The sequence below is a fragment of the Pristis pectinata genome, chromosome 1 (genome assembly GCF_009764475.1).
Source record: "Pristis pectinata isolate sPriPec2 chromosome 1, sPriPec2.1.pri, whole genome shotgun sequence".
NCBI lineage: Eukaryota > Metazoa > Chordata > Chondrichthyes > Rhinopristiformes > Pristidae > Pristis > Pristis pectinata.
The window spans coordinates 1,793,281-1,811,110 of NC_067405.1; the positions used below are offsets into that span (position 1 = coordinate 1,793,281).

Consider the following 17,830-nt stretch of genomic DNA (forward strand, 5'->3'; position numbering starts at 1 on the left):
GAGAGCGTCAAAAGTATAGGAGCTGAGTACGAGTGGGTTAGTATTTACAGGGGGTCAGTGTAGAGGGTCAGTATTTACCGGGGTCACTGGCAGAGGGGTCAGTATTTACAGGGGTCACTGGGAGAGGGTCAATATTTACAGGGGGTCACTGGGAGAGGGTCAGTATTTACAGGGGTCACTGAGAAGTTCAGTATTTACGGGGGTCACCGGGAGAGGGTCAGTATTTACAGGGGGTCAGTGGGAGAGGGTCAGTATTTACAGGGGGGTCACAGAGAGGGGGTCAATATTTATATGGGTCACCGGAAGAGGATCAGAATTTACAGGGGTCACTGGGAGAGGGTCAGTATTTACAGGGGGGGTCAGCGGAGAGGGTCAGTATTTACAGGGGGGGTCAGTGGGAGAGGGCAGTATTTACAGGGGGTCAGTTGGACAGGGTCAGTATTTACAGAGGGTCAGTGGGAGAGGGCAGTATTTACAGGGGGTCAGTTGGACAGGGTCAGTATTTACAGAGGGTCAGTGGGAGAGGGCAGTATTTACAGGGGGGGGGTATAGAGCTGATGGGACGAATGGTGTCATTGGCTGCCAATGTTTCCTTACTTCTCTGTCCAGTCCATTTACAAGGATTCAGTCAGCCCTGGTCATTGACACGGATTCAGTCAGCCCTGGTCATTTGCACAGATACAGTGAGCCCTGGTCATTGACACGGATTCAGTCAGCCCTGGTCATTTGCACGGATACAGTGAGCCCTGGTCATTGACACGGATTCAGTGAGCTCTGGTCGTTGAAATGGATTCAGTGAGATCTGGCCATTCACACAGATACAGTGAGATATGGCCATTCACACAGATACAGTGAGCTCTGGTGATTTACACGGACTTAGTGAGCTCTGGTCATTGACACGGACTCAGTGAGCTCTGGTCATTGACACGGATACAATGAGCTCTGGTCATTTACACGGACTTAGTGAGCTCTGGTCATTGACGGATACAGTGAGCTCTGGTCATTGACACAGATACAGTGAGCTCTGGATATTTACACGGACTCAGTGAGCTCTGGTCATTGGCACAGATACAGTGAGCCCTGGTCATTGACACTGATACTGTTAGCCCTCATCATTTACATGGATTCAGTCAGCTCTGGTCATTGACACGGATACAGTGAGCTCTGGTCATTGACACAGACTCAGTGAGCTCTGGTCATTTACACGGATTCAGTGAGCTCTGGTCATTGACACGGACTCAGTGAGGCCTGGTCATTGACACGGACAGTGAGCTCTGGCCATTGACACGGACTCAGTGAGCCCTGGTCATTGACACGGACTCAGTGAGCCCTGGTCATTTGTACGGACTCACTGAGCCCTGGTCATTGACACAGACTCAGTGAGCTCTGGTCATTGACACGGATTCTGTGAGCCCTGGTCATTGACATGGATTCAGTGAGCCCTGGTCATTTACACGGATTCAGTGAGCTCTGGTCATTGACACGGACTCAGTGAGCTCTGGTCATTGATGTGGATTCAGTGAGCCCTGGTCATTGACATGGATACAGCGAGCCCTGGTCATTGACACGGATTCAGTGAGCTCTGGTCATTTACACGGACACAGGGAGCTCAGGTCATTTACACGGATTCAGTGAGCTCTGGCATTTACACGGATACGGGGAGGCCTGGCCATTGACACGGATACAGTGAGCTCTGGTCGTTGACACAGACTCAGTGATCTCTGGTCATTGACATGGATTCAGTGAGCCCTGGTCATTTACACGGATTCAGTGAGCTCTGGTCATTGACACGGACTCAGTGAGCTCTGGGCTGACCCCACAGTGATTCTCCTCAAACAAATGCAGAGGCCGACCCTTCTCTGCTCCTTGCTACTCCCAGCAACAGCAGCTCCAAGTTGGGAAATGTCAGCTACGGGTCTTTATCGACTGTCTCCTGTCAAACACTGACACCCCGTTCTTCACCAACACCCGTTCCCAAACAGTTCAGCTGGGTCACACAAACACTATTCCAAGTCATCAGTCGTAACTTTCCTGCAGTTGACAACGGGGGAATGGTCCTGTTCGGCTGCCCGAGACTGCCCTTGTGTGAGGGGATGGGTTGCTTTGCACTGTACAGCCTGGAGAAGATCACAAGACCCTGCTGACACAATGGGTTGTTCAACCTTGGAGTGCATCGCAGGCAAGCCTGCTGCTCACCAACCTCCAGCCAGGCATGCTGGGAGAGCGATCGAGGAGCAGAAACCCTGTCTGTAAGCACCACCCCCTCCCACCCCAGCTCTCCAGCGAGGGTTAGCAGGGCGGGGTGGGATGGGAGTGGGACCCTCGCTGGCTCAGCTGGGGATGGTTATTGGCAGTTGTTTGGAACATCGAACAGCACAGCATGGCGCAGCAACGATGTCTGTGCCAACCACCAAGCCAATCTGACTAATCCCATCTGCCGGCACATGGTCTACACCCCTCCACTCCCTGCCTCTTCCTGGGCCTGTCTGAATGCCTCCTAAACGCCCCTGTTGTATCTGCTTCCACCACCCCTGGCAGCCCGTTCCAGGCACCCTCCACTCTCTGGGTAAAAAATTTGCCCCACACATCTCCTTTAAACTTATAATTTGAATTTAGTTGAAATTATTTCATTTGAATTAGTTCGAAGTGATTCACACCCGTAGTTTGAACCACTGCCACTCTGGTCTTTCACACCACTGGGTGTGTCCTTGGCTGGGAACGGTGGGTAGGTGGGGGCCGGCCGCACGTTGACAGGGGTCGGCCCGGGACTGCTGAGCTTTGACACAGCAACAGAGTACGGGCGATAACCTTCCCAGAGGTGTGAGGGGAACGTGCAAATCACGGTGGTTCCATCAGCCTGTCTCCATCCAATGCGTGGAGAGCGAGAACATCTCCTCAACGTCCAAAGCCTTGGCAAGGCATAGATGGACACAGTCCTAATGGGGGCATACGGGATCAGTGTAGGTGGGCACAAAGGTCAGCATGGACGTGCTGGGCCGAAGGGCCTGTTTCTGTGTTGTATGGCTCTGTAACTCTATAACGTCCCTCCCACGGGTGAGCGAGTGATGGGCTGAGGGAGAGAGACAGAGACAGAGGGACAGAGAAACAGAGAGAGAGAGGGAGAGAGAGAGAGGGACAGAGAGAGACAGAGAGAGAGGAGAGAGACAGAGAAAGAGAGAGAGAGAGGGAGAGAGAGAGAGGGACACACAGAGAGACAGATAGAGAGGAGAGAGAGAGAAGGCGAGAGAGGGAGAGAGGGAGAGAGACGGGCGAAAGTGGACAGTTCTGTCTGTAGCCTCTCCCCTTCACCCTTTCACCACTCCCACACCCACTGACCCCAGGCCAGACTGGTGGGATGATCCCACCTCGCCCATCCCTTCTCTCACAGGAAGCTAAGGTGTGCAAGTCCTCCCCACCGGTGACCAGCAAGGGGGCCAGCGTCTGCAAGAAGCAGTGTTGAGTAAACCCTCTCGAGGAGGAGGTGCTGAGACTTCTCTCTGGGAAGTAGCCTGGAATCTTCAGCCTGAGCAGTCAAACTTGGAAAGTCATTCACTGCTCGTTGCCAGGAAAACTCAGCTAAAGTCTTCCATATGTTGGTCAGAGTTTCCCACTGCAGATTTCCCTTCCCTCCCGCAGGTCTCTCCCTACCTCTCACTCTCTGCTCCCTCTCTCCTCCCCACCTGTCCAGTCCCACCTCACCATTGCCTCACCCCCACCTTCAGTCTCTCTCTCACTCTCACCCCACACACCTCCCCCCCCCACCTTCCTTCTCTCTCCCCGTTCCTTATTGTTCCCTTTCTCCGCCCCTCTCCCCCCACCCACCTCCTGTCCAACCCCTCCCTGTCTGGTACCTGTGAGATATCTCTCCAGCTCCACCTGCGAGACATGGTTTCTCTCTCCCTCTCTCTCTCTCGCTCTCTCTCTCTCCGACTTTATCTACAAGCGGGGGGCCAGCGAGCCAAGGACGGCCACCCAGGTGCTGCCTGATTGCCCTTCACGTTTCCGTTCCAGAAGCCAAGGACCGATCATGTTTAGCAGGGCACAGAGTCTGCAGGACGCACGATGCCAGGTGTCCATCCCAGGGACTCTAGGTCAGCAGCTTTCCCACGGTCGGTCCTCTCCCATTCCTTCCTTCCCTGGGCTCACTCCGAGACCGCATCAACACCCCTCGATCCCAGCACCCTCCCTCCTCCCCTCTCAACACCCAGCAAATGCTCGGGTCATGTGTGTATCAGCTGATTGCTGGAACCAGCGTCTAATGCCATTACAGAACCACCTCGCAAACACATCCCATCAGCGACAGGAAATGAAACCTTAACCCTTTCACCGCACACCCCGGCAAGGAGCACAGCCCACAGGGGGCACATCCCGCAGGGAACACACCTGGCAAGGGAGGCGGAGGTGGCTGGGAGACCCTCAGGAGGTAGGCACTGGGGGAGGAGGGAGTGGAGACTGAGGGAGGGGAGGAGGTCCCACAGATTGTGGGAGGAGGAAGGGGGTCCTTGCTCTTCGAAGCATAAGAGATTCCTCAGTTTGGGGGATGGAGGGGAGGGGGGTCCCACAGTTTGAGGGAGGGAGGGGGGGTGTCCCACAGTTTGAGGGAGGGAGGGAGGGGGGGTCCCACAGTTTGAGGGAGGGAGGGGGTGTCCCACAGTTTGAGGGAGGGAGGGGGGAGGTCCCACAGTTTGAGGGAGGGAGGGAGGGGGGGTGGTCCCACAGTTTGAAGGAGGGGGGGTCCCACAGTTTGAGGGAGGGAGGGAGGGGGGGGTCCCACAGTTTGAGGGAGGGAGGGGGTGTCCCACAGTTTGAGGGAGGGAGGGGGGAGGTCCCACAGTTTGAGGGAGGGAGGGAGGGGGGGTGGTCCCACAGTTTGAAGGAGGGGGGGTCCCACAGTTTGAGGGAGGGAGGGGGGGGTCCCACAGTTTGAGGAAGTGGGGGGGGGGGTCCCACAGTTTGAGGGAGGGAGGGAGCGGAACATAGAACATAGAACAGTACAGCACAGGACAGGCCCTTCGGCCCACAATGTTGTGCTGAAGTAGCTATTCCCTCCTACCTACAGAACGCCCATATCCCTCTATTTTCCTCTCATTCATGTGCCCACTCAAGCCCGCCTGAAATGCCCCCAATGAATTTGCCTCCACCACCCTATCAGGCAACGCATTCCAGGCATCCACCACTCTCTCAGTAAAAAACGTACCCTTCACGTCTGTTCCGAACCTACCCCCCTCACCTTAAATGCATGCCCTCTGGTATTGGATCGCCCAATAATGGGAAAAAGATATTGCTTGTCCACCCTATCCGTGCCCCTCATAATTTTATACGTTTCCAACAGATCACCCCTCAGCCTCCGCCGCTCCTGAGAAAAGAGCCCAAGTTTGTCCAGCCTCTCCTGATAGCACATGCCCTCTAATCCAGGCAGCATCCTAGTAAACCTCCTCTGCACCCTCTCTAAAGCCTCGACGTCCTTCCTAGTGAGGTGACCAGAATTGCAAGCAATACTCTAAATGCAGCCTGACCAGAGTTCTATAGAGATGGATCATAACTTCTTGACTCCTGTACTCAATACCTCGATTAATGAGAGCAAGCATTCCATAAGCCTTCTTAACCACCCGTCTACCTGTGTAGCCACTTTCAGTGAGTCATGGACTTTCACCCCAAGGTCTCTCTGCTCTTCAACACCATTAAGGGTCTTGCCTTTAGAGTGTACTGCCTCTTGACATTAGTCCTACCAAGGTGCAACGCCGCACATTTATCCGGGTTAAACTCCATCTGCCATTTCTCTGCCCACATCTGCAGCTGATCTATATCTCACTGTATCCGTCGCCAGTCTTCTACACTATTCACAACTCTACCAATCTTGGTATCATCTGCAAACTTACTGACCCACCCATCAACGTACTCATCCAGGTTATTTATGAAGTCCCACAGTTGAGGGAGGGAGGGAGGGGGAGTCTCATCGTTGAGGGATAGGGGAGGGAGAACGTTGAACAGCCCAGGAAACCCAAATGAAGCCCAGTGAAATCCGCTGAAAAAATGGACACCATATATTCACAGCAAGATCCCACATCTCATGCCCTAGCAACCAGCCAATGATTGTGGGATAATGGTGGGCAGAATTTTGAGGAGCATACCCACTCTCTCGGGGACATGCCTCCTGTCCATCCCTGTAGGGGAGTGGGGCTCCATCAGAACAGCTGGCCAGATGTTGGATCCCTCATCCAGAGTAAATCATGGCTGCCATCATGCCAGCTGTGAAAGTTGTGTCACCCTGGTCACCTAGAGGTGGTTTCTGGGTCAGGTCCTGGGGGATGGAATCATTCCCTCTCTTCATCAGGGTCCTTTCCAGTTCTAGGCCACAGCTGGAGGGGTGTATCTAGTTCTAGGCCACAGCTGGAGGGATGTATCTAGTTCTAGGCCACAGCTGGAGGGACGTCTAGTTCTGGGACACAGCTGGAGGGATGTATCTAGTTTTGGGCCACAGCTGGAGGGATGTGTCTAGTTGTGGGCCACACTTTGGAGAAGATATGGAGAAGGTGCAGAAGCCCGTGACTGTTTAATCAGGAGGGGTGGCTGAGGCCGTTGACCTTCCCGAGGTGATTCCGGGTGGGAGCAGGAAGCCGTCCTCCCACGATCACTGATCCAGCCAGACGTCCACCTGGTGTGGGTGCTGCCTGCCATGAAGGTGCCACAGAGTTATGCAGTAGCGAACAGGCCCTTTGGCCCACTGACTCTGTACTGACCACCTGTTCAACACTAACCCTACACTAATTCCCATCAACTCCGCTCCAGATTCCCCCACTCACTCACACACCAGGGGCAAGTGATAGCAGCCCAATTAACTCACCAGCCCTCACATCTTTAGGGATGTGGGAGGAAACCGGAGCACCCAGGGGGAAACCCACAGGGAGAACGTGCAAACTCCACACCGACAGCTCCTGAGGTCAGGATTGAACCTGGGTCTCTGGCGCTGCGAGGCAGAGGCTCTACCCGCTGTGCCACTGGGTTAATGGTGAGGCATTGTCTTCAAGAGAGCATTGGATCAATCAGAAGGGGAGGGGCCAGATGAGTCCCTACGTCTCTCTACTTTCATGACTCTCTGTCAGCCCTGCTTGGTTGCCGCGGCCTGATCGCTCCTGTCTGGCACTGTGTCACATTTTCTCCAGCTGTGCTCCTGGAACACATTTACTCATTAAAGGCACGGCACATACACACAAGTTGTTGTTGGTTAAAAGATCAAATGGAATTCTCTCCTGCAATAACCTTCCACAGATCCTCACATCAAAATGGTAGACCATTGAAGTTCGCTTTCTTTAAGGCACCCCACCTTTGACTTGCCAAGCTAGTACACCCACTGTGCCAGAATCAACCATCACATTCGGCAGAGACATTGTAGAACCACCACAGCTGCCAGGGTGAAGCCATCCCTGAGAGATTCTCGGTGGGTGGGACTGACTGGGGTGTGTGTGGAGCTTTCAGTGACACAAGGGACTCAGTCACTAGTCTGCACCCTGTTACAGACAGCCACACACACACACACACACACACACACACACACACACACACACACACACACACAAACACACACACACACAACACCGTCAGGATTACACCGGTGGGGGCGCCAAGGAGGGAGGAAGAGGAGATTTGAACTGAATGTACTCACTGTGCTGCCTACATGGTTGAGTGGGGTCGTGGCACTGGATGGCTGGAGAGGAAGAACAGGAGAAACCAATGTTACACGGAGACATTTCCAGCGAACAGCCAGGGCACTAGAAGCAAAGCTGCAACATACGCCCTCTGGTTGGACGAGTATTCCACAGGGAGGGGAGAACCGTGAGCAAAATGAGATGCTCTAACCCTGGGGAGCCAGGGATCAACGCAAGGCCCTGATCCAACCATGATCTTCTCACTGCATGTGATTCAGCACCTCATGTCCGGCTGACATCACACTGTTGCAGAGGTTGCTACCACATTTGCACATCTTTGGTTTTGGAAAACAGGGTCACTCAAAATCCATGCAAGCTACACTCCAAACCCCAAACTGACACTGATCTCGCAACTGGCTTTGTCCCCCAGAATGGATATTAATCCTGAAATTGACTTTGACCAACATGGATCTGATGGGCTGAATGACCTCCAGTGTCGTAACAAGTGTATAAATTTGATGATTCAGCCTGAAAGACAGATGAGCACCTAACTTTCCATCCAACTTCCACTTTTCCTCGCATTTCATGATCTTCTGTGTGGAACCTCATCAAGTGCCACAGATTCATAGTCAACCCACAATGAAACAGGCCACTCGGCCCAACTGTCCTCACCGAATGGTGGCCACAAATCTGCACCAGTCGCCATTCCCACAGCTACCACAACCAAAGCTCCACAAAACATCCAATCAACTCAGCCAGACCTGCCCTCCCCTTAACCAACCCACGCTGACTGTCCCAGATTGATCCGTGCCTTTCTCAGTGATGGTTCTTGGGAACTGTGTCCAATAATTTCCCCACCGTTGGGGTTATCCTGCCAGACCAGCTCCTCCTCAGCCACTCCCACTCTCCCATTTTCAACCCCGGCTCAACTTGAGCAGTCAGTCTGCAGGGAGTGCTGGAAAATGATGGTCAGAGCCACCAGCAGCCTTGGAGACACTTCACTGCCAACTGATGCTCATTCACTCTGTTTACCCCATCCAATATTTCCTACTCCTCCTTCTCGCCATAATATCTGCATTGTTCCTTTGTTTACAAAAGACTGATGCAGAGTATTCATTCAGAACCAAACCCACATCGCCCAGCTCCAAACTCTTCGCTCTTTGTGTTTTAGAAAGCAACTTTGAGGTTTTCTTTGTTATATTTATTTCCATGTCCTGGAGCAAGACTACCCAGCACGGAGAGAGGCCCTTCGGTCCACTGTCTCTGCTAACCATCAACCACCCATCTACACCATAGGTTAGAGTTACAGGGAGAGGTTGGCCAGGTGAGGTCTTTATTCCTTGGAATGTAGGAGAATGAGGGGTGACTTCTATAAGAAGTGTTTAACATTATGAGAGGCATGGATAAGGTGGATGGTAACAGTCTTTTCCCCAGGGTAGGGGAGTCCAGAACTAGGGGCATAAGTTTAGGGTGAGAGGGGAAAGATTTAAAAGGGACCCGAGGGGCAACTTTTTCCACACACAGGGTGGTGAGTGTATGGAACGAGCTGCCAGAGGAAGTGGGTGAAGCAGGTACAACAGGATCATTTAAGAAGCACTTGGATAGGTACATGGAGGGGCGGGGCTTGGAGGGATATGGGCCGAATGCAGGAAATTGGGACTAGCTGGGTGGGCCCCGTGGTCGGCATGGACTGGTTGGGCCGAAGTCCCTGTATCCGTGCTGTATTGCTCTGTGACTCTATGACCCATTCTATTATATTCTCCCCACATTCCCGTCAACTCCCCCCAGATTCTACCCCTCACCCACACACTGGGGGCAATTTACAACAGCCAATTAACCAAACCCCACGTGGTTGGGATGTGGGAGGAAACCAGAGCACCCGGGGGGAAACCCACGCGGTCGCAGGGAGAACGTGCAAACTCCACACAGACAGCGCCGGAGGTCAGGATCGAACCCAGGCCTCTGGAGCTGGGAGGCAGCGGGGCCATCAGACCATCCATATCTTCTCCTTGCCTTCCAGATTTAAACCATAGAACCATAGAACCATAGAACCATACAGCACAAAACAGGCCCTTCGGCCCACCATGTTGTGCCATCCATCAAACCACCCTCACACTACCTAACCCCTTCCTCCCGCATATCCCCCCCATCCCACACTCCTCCATATGCCTATCCAACAAGCTCTTGAACCTGTTCAATGTATCTGCCTCCACCACCACCCCAGGCAGTGCATTCCATTCACCAACCACTCTCTGGGTGAAAAACCTCCCCCTGACATCTCCCCTGAACCTCCCACCCATAACCTTAAAGCCATGACCTCTCGTCTTGAGCATTGGTGCCCTGGGAAGGAGGCACTGACTGTCTATCTATTCCTCTCAGTATTTTATATACCTCTATCATGTCTCCTCTCATCCTCCTCCTTTCCAGTGAATAAAGCCCTAGCACCTTAAGCCTCTCCTCATATTCAATACTCTCTAATCCAGGCAGCATCCTGGTAAATCTCCTCTGCATCCTCTCCAATGCCTCCACATCCTTCCTATAATGAGGCGACCAGAACTGAACACAGTACTCTAAGTGTGGCCTAACTGGAATTTTGTAAAGCTGCATCATCACCTCACGGCTCTTAAACTCAATCCCGCGATTTATGAAAGCCAACATCCCATTGGCCTTCTTAACTGCTCTTTCCACCTGTGAGGCAACTTTCAATGAACTGTGAATATGAACCCCTAGATCCCTCTGCTCCTCTACACTGCCAAGTACCTTGCCGTTTACCCTGTACTCTGCCCTGGAGTTTGTCCTTCCAAAGTGTACCACCTCACACTTCTCCGGATTGAACTCCATCTGCCACTTGTCAGCCCAGCTCTGCATCCTATCAATATCCCTCTGTAAGCTCCGACAGCCCTACACACTATCCACAACACTGCCGATCTTAGTGTCGTCTGCAAACTTACTAACCCAGCCCTCCACCCCCTCATCTAAGTCATCTATAAATATCACAAAAAGTAGAGGTCCCAGAACCGATCCCTGCGGGACACCACTAGTCACTGCCTTCCAATCCGAGGGCACTCCTTCCACCACAACCCTCTGCTTTCTACATGCAAGCCAATTCCTAATCCACACAGCCAAGCTTCCTTGGATCCCTTGGCCTCTGACCTTCTGAAGAAGTCTACCATGAGGAACCTTATCAAACGCCTTACTAAAATCAATGTAAACCACATCCACCGCACTGCCCTCATCAATCTTCCTGGTCACCTCCTCAAAGAACTCTATCAGGCTTGTGAGGCAAGATCTTCCCTTCACAAAGCCATGCTGGCTGTCCCTAATCAGTCCATGATTCTCTAGGTGTTCATAAATCCTATCCCTTAGAATCCTTTCTAACAGCTTACCCACCACAGACGTGAGACTCACCGGTCTATAATTCCCTGGCCTATCCCTATTACCTTTTTTGAACAAGGGGACAACATTTGCAACCCTCCAATCCTCTGGCACCATCCCCGTGGACAACGAGGACTCAAAGATCCTTACCAGTGGTTCAACAATCTCCTCCCTAGCCTCTCGAAGCAGCCTGGGGAAAATCCCGTCAGGCCCCGGAGATTTATCTGTCTTAATATTATTTAACAACTTCAACACATCCTCTCTCTCGATATCTACAACCTTGAGAACATTACCCCTACCAGCACTCCCTTCCGCATCATCAAGACCCCTCTCCCTGGTGAATACCGAAGAGGAGTACTCATTCAGAACTTCTCCCACTTCCGCCGCCTCCAGGCAAATTCTCCCACCTTTGTCCTTAATCGGACCTACCTTCACCCTAGCCATCCTCCTACCCTTCACGTACTTGAAAAAGGCCTTGGGATTTTCCTTAACCCTACTAGCCAAAGCCTTTTCATGTCCCTTTCTAGCTCTCCTCAGCCCTTTCTTAAGTTCCTTCCTCGCTACCCTATATTCCTCACGGGCCCTGTCTGAACCTTGCTGCTTATACCTCACGTATGCTACCTTCTTCTCTCTAACAAGTCGTTCCACCTCTCTCGTCACCCACGGTTCCTTCACCCTGCCATTCCTTCTCTGCCTCACCGGGACATATTTATCCCTAACATCCTGCATAAGATGTTTAATTCCCCAGCAGCATCCTATCTCCCCCTCCAGCCTCTCGAGGTGCTGAGCTCCTGGAATCCGCCCTTCCTCACCCTCTCCCCTCTGGTATGTTTCTCACTCTCTTGCAGGGTGGCCCCAGGTTCGGAAGTTGCTCTTTGCTTTTATTGGGTAGTCTGAACCCTCACTACCTCTTTTGAACTCGACGCCCACTTCTCTGATAGCTCCATGACATCTCAGCACGGTAAAACTGCTCCACTCCAACACAGAACACAGGACAGTACAGCGCAGGAACAGACCCTTCAACCCATCATGTTGTGCTGAACTAATTAAGCCAGTAAATAAATGCCTAACTAAAGTAATCCCTTCTGCCCACACAATGTCCGTATCCCTCCATTCTCTGCACATCCATGTCTATCGAAGAGCCTCTTAGACGCCTCTATCACATCTGCCTCCACCCCCACCCTTGGCAGCACATTCCAGGCACCCACCGCTCTCTGTGGAAAAAACTTGTCCTGCACATCTCCTTTGAACTTTCCCCCCTCACCTTAAATGCACGCCCTCCAGTATTAGACATTTCGACCCTGGGAAAAAGGATCCTGGCTGTCTACTCTATCTGTGTCTCTCAAAATCTTATAAACCTCTATCAGATCACCCCTCAGCCTATGCCACTCCAGAGAAAACAACCCAAGTTTGTCTAACCTCTCCTTATAGCTCATACCCTCTAGTCCAGGCAGCATCCTGGTGAACCTCTTCTGCACCCTCTCCAAAGCCTCCACATCCTTCCTGCAATGGGGTGACCAGAATTGAATGTAATACTCCAGATGTGACCTAACTAGTGTTTTATAAATCTGCAACATAACTTCCTGACTCTTGAACTCACTTTACTCCCGGAAGATCTTTGTTTCTCCCCCTAATGACATTAAATCGAACAACCTGTGATTGCTGCTCTCTCTCTGCTGCTTCATCCCTTAAACTTGCCCAGACCTGGATGACCACATGCCAAGGGGAAACAATTTCCTGAGTGTACGTTAAGAACTCTCCACCATCCCTTCACACTGATTCAGTCCCAGCGAGTGAGCAGCTATTTGAGATATTGCTGCCTTATTGTTTTTGAGCATTGTTATAACTTCCTTGAGCTTTACCCACCTCTGACGTAGCCTCTGCCCTGACCTACAAAAAATCGAGCCTCCCCTGGTGTCAGGGACACAGTTCTGGGGGCACTTCTAGAAACTGATACCTCAGTGGTGTCCGTAACGGAATACCACTCAGAGAGCATGAAGTATCAAGGTGCTGGTCTGGTCCTAATCCACTTGGGGTCTGCCTATACACACATGTGCTGGTAACACCCCAGCAGTGTTTACCTTGTAGGGTTTTATCTGATGGCAGGGGTTCGACATGACCTGACTTGCATCGTTTCACTCCCTTTGTCTTGAATTGGCTGTTGCTCGGTCTGTCATGTACTAACTCATGGATTGGACGAACTTGGCTTCTTTTGCATCAGTGAAGCCTTGTTTTCTTGGCCACGGCTATCCCTGCCTTGGGTTATTAATCTACTGAAGTCACCGAACAGTTATTGCAAAGGCAGAGGCCATTTGGCCCATTGTTTCCATGCTGGCTCTTTGCCACAGCAACTCAGTTCCACCACCCAGCCCATTCTCCATGACCTGGCAAACTTTGCTCAGCCTGTGCAATCCAATTCCCTCTGTGGGGCCACAGTGGGACTTGCCTCCACCACAACTACAGGAGGTACATTCCACATTCCAGACACACACTGCATAAAATGATTTTTTAAAATGACATTCCAGACACACACTGCATAAAATGAACTCCAAGGCGGAGTACAAGGTAAATAGCAGGATTCTGGGCAGTGTAGAGGAGCAGAGGGATCTGGGGGTTCATATCCACAGATCACTGAAAGTCGCCTCACAGGTCGATAGCGTAGTTAAGAAAGCTTATGGGATGTTAGCTTTCATAAGTCGGGGAATTGAGTTTAAGAGCCGTGAAGTGATGATGCAGCTTTACAAAACTCTGGTTAGACCACACTTAGAGTACTGTGTCCAGTTCTGGTCGCCTCATTATAGGAAGGATGTGGAGGTGTTGGAAAGGGTGCAGAGGAGATTTACCAGGATGCTGCCTGGCTTAGAGAGTATAGATTATGAGGAGAGACTAAGGGAGCTAGGGCTGTTCTCATTGGAGAGAGGGAGGATGAGGGGAGACATGATAGAGGTATACAAAATATTAAGAGGAATAGATAGAGTGGACAGCCAGCGCCTCTTTTCAAGGGCACCAATGCTCAAAACAAGAGGACATGGCTTTCAGGTAATGGGTGGGAAGTTCAAGGGAGATGTCAGAGGGAGGTTTTTCACCCAGAGAGTGGTTGGTGCATGGAATGCGCTGCCTGGGAGGCTGATACATTGAACAAGTTCAAGAGATTGTTAGATAAGCATATGGAGGAATTTAAGATAGAGGGATATGTGGGAGGAAGGGGTTAGATAGTCTTAGGTGTGGTTTGAGGGCGGCACAACATGGTGGGCCAAAGGGCCTGTATTGTGCTGTATTGTTCTATGGTTCTATGGTTCTTATGTAACTCTTAATTCTCTTCCCCATGACCCCTAGTCCTTGATTCCTCAATCAACAGGGACATCATCCACTCTGTCCAGACCTCATCACTTATATCCTTCAATGGAATCTCCCCTCAGCCTTTTCTTCTACAAAGGAAACAGTCCCAGCCTCTCCAATCTTTCCTTGTGACTGCCATCTCTCATCCCAGCAACCATCCCCATAAATCTTTCCCGAACCCTCTCCAATGCCCTCCCATCCTTCCCATGAGGTGACCAGAATTGAACACAGTACCCCAGCTGAGGCCAGACCAGTGGCACAGAGTCACACAGCACGGAAACAGGCCCTTCAGCCCAACTGGTCCATGCCGACCAAGATGTCCATCTAAGCTAGTCCCATTTCCCTCATTTGGCCCACATCCCTCTAAACCTTTCCTATCCATTTACCTGTCCGAGTGTCTTATAAACGTTGTTAATTTAAAGTGTTTGATAAAGGTCCGGCATAATTTCCCTGATGTATACTGCTCATGTGTAACGTCAACCAAAGGTTGTCAGAATGATCATGAGCTCCTCCTGACCTTACCGTACAGTTCACTCCCTGGGCTGCAGAGAGACCTGTCAATGCCGAATTCCTTCTGGGTCACTGGTGTGTAAGCCATAAGACCATAAGATACAGGAGCAGAATTAGACCCATCCAGTCTGCTCCCCATTCAATCATGACTGATATTTTCATACCATTCTCCTGCCTTCTCCCCATAACCTTTTACACCCTGATTAATCAAGAACCCATCAACCTCTGCTGTACTGTATATATAAGATAAGATAAGATATCACATGTACATTGAAACACACAGTGAGATGCATCTTTTGCGTAGAGCGTTCTGGGGGCAGCCCACAAGTGTCGCCACACTTCCGGCACCAACATAGCATACCCAATGACTTGGCCTCCACAGCCGTCTGTGGCAATGAATTCCACAGATTCATCGCCCTCTCGCTGAAGAAATTCCTCCTCATTTCAGTTCCTTCTCATTTCATGAAGGGACATCACTTCATTCTGAGGCTGTGCCCTCAGATCCTGGAATCTCCCACTGATGGAAACATCCTCTCCACGTCCGCTCTATCCCGGCCTTTCAGTATTCAGTAGGTTTCAATGAGATCCCCCCCCATCCTTCTGAACTCCATCGAGTACAGGCCCAGAGACATCAAACACTCCTCATACGTTAACCCTTTCATTCCTGGGATCATTCTCGTGAACCTCCTCTGGACTGTCTCCAGGCCAGCACATCCTTCCTTAGATACGGGGCCCAAAATTGCTCACAATCTTCTAAATGTGGTCTGACCAACACCTTTATCTCATCAGTACATCCTTGCTTCTTGTCTTCTCGAAACGAATGTCAACATTGCATTTGCTTCTTTACCACTGACTCAACCTGCAAGTTAACTTTGAGGGAATCCTGAACTCAGACTCCCAAGTCCCTTTGCACATCCGATTTCTGAATTCTCTCCCCATTTATAAAATGGTGCATAACCCCACACTTCCCTACACTGTATTCTGTCTGCCACTTCCTTGCCCACTCTCCCAACCTGTCCCAGTCCTTCTGCAGACTCCCTGCCTCTGCAACACTACCTGCCCCTCCACCTAGCTTGGTATCATCTGTAAACCTGGCCACAATGTCATCAGTTTCTTCATCCAGATCAATAATTCACTTTATGAGAGTTGGTCCCAACACTGACCCCTGCAGAACTCCACGAGTCACAAGCAGTCATCTTTTATCCCCACTCCCTGACTTCTGCCAGTCAGCCAATCTTCTATCCACAGCCAATTGGATAAACAAGTATCAGGGCTGCACAACAAGGGTGCTTAATGTACACACTGGGCAGTGCTGCGTTTGGTGATGCTGGTGTCCTCGGCAATGCTGGTTGTGATCTCCTGGGTGACAAGAGCTTGAGGTTCCGATCTGGTAACGTTGGATCTGTGAGCGACAGAGGTTTCTAAATTCATTGCCCTGTGGCGATGTTTGCTGATGGTGTGAAGTTAGAGGAGCAGAGAAATACAGAAAACAGTAGCAGAATGAGGCCATTCGGCCTTTCCAGCTGTTCTTCCATTCAGTACGATGATGGCTGATCCATTATCCTGTATGCCGTGATGCCTTTTGTGTTCAGAAGAGTGACAGAGTCATAGAGCACTACAGTACAGAAACAGGCCCTTCGGCTCATCCAGTCCATGCCGACCTGATCTTCTTAGTCCCACCTACCTGCACCCAGATTATATCCCTCCAGACCCCTCCCATCCATGTACCTGTCCAAACTTCTCTTGAATGTTGCAATTGAACCCGATTCTACTACTTCCGCTGGCAGCTCGTTCCACACATGTTCCACCCTCTGAGTGAAGAAGTTCCCCCTCAGATTCCCCTTAAATATTTCACCTTTCACCCTAAACCTATGTCCCCTAGTTCTAGTCTCACCCAACCTGAGGGGAAAAAGCCTGCATGCATTCACCCTATCTGTACCCCTCATAATTTTGTACACCTCTATAAGATCTCCCCTCATTCTCCTGCGCTCCAGGGAATAAAGTCCTAAGCTATTCAACCTTTCTCTGTAACTCAGGTCCTCAAGTCCCGGCAACATCGGTGTAAATTTTCTCGGCACTCTTTCAAGCTTATTGATATCTTTCCTGTAGGCAGGTGACCAGAACTGCACACAATACTCTAAACTTGGCCTCACCAACATCTTGTACAACTTCAACATAACATCCCAACTTCTGTACTCAATGCCCTGATTTATGAAGGCCAATGTGCCAAAAGCTCTCTTTACGACCCTATCCCTATGCCACCTTCAAGGAATTATGGATCTGTATTCCCAGGCCCCTTTGTCCTACCGCACACCTCTCCACCTCCTTCGGTGACTCAGCCTCCACACCTTCTGTGGTGGAGAGATCCACGGGCTCACTCCCTTGGTTTAGGAGAATCACCCTCCCCACATCCAGCCTCTCAAGCCAATATATTGATGCAAATATCTCTGGCAGGGCCCCAGCAATTTCTTCCCTTGCTTCCCACAACATCCTGGGATACACGGTCAGATCCCAGGACTTATCCACCTTTATGCACCTTCAGACTGTCAGCAACTCCTCTTCTGTAATGTGGATACGTTTCAAGACATCACTGTTCTCTTCCCTGCACTTTCCAGCTTCGACAACCTTCTCCATGGTGAATACAGACGAGAAATATTCACTTAACATCTTGCCCATCTCCTGTGGCTCCAAACATGGACAAGCACATTGATCCTTAATGAGCCCTGTTCTCTCCCGAGTTGCTCAATGTACTTGTAGAATCTCCGAGGATTCTCCTTTGCCAGGGATACCTCAGGTCCACTTTTTGCCCTCCTGATTTCCTTCTTCAGCGTACTCCTACATCCTGAACACTCCTCAGAGGACTCACTTAATCCCAGCTGGCTCCACCTAACCCATGCCTCGGGTTTTTTCCTGACCAGACCCTCAATATCCCTCATGACCCAGGGTTCCCTACACCTGCC

General features: G+C 51.1%; 1 protein-coding gene across 8 annotated transcripts in view; it reads right to left on the reverse strand.

Annotated features, from left to right (window-relative positions):
- tns1b (tensin 1b) overlaps positions 1-17,830 on the reverse strand; it is a 290,940-nt gene that overhangs the window by 139,075 nt on the left and 134,035 nt on the right. For 5 of the 8 annotated variants that reach the window (XM_052014038.1, XM_052014015.1, XM_052014023.1 and 2 more), the window contains one exon: positions 7,664-7,705. The exons of 2 other annotated variants lie outside the window; for them this stretch is intronic. In XM_052014038.1, the coding sequence (XP_051869998.1) occupies positions 7,664-7,705 (42 nt within the window). Of the gene's footprint in view, positions 1-3,851; positions 4,107-7,663; positions 7,706-17,830 lie in introns of those variants that run through there. One more of the 8 variants, XM_052014046.1, reaches the window with a different exon arrangement.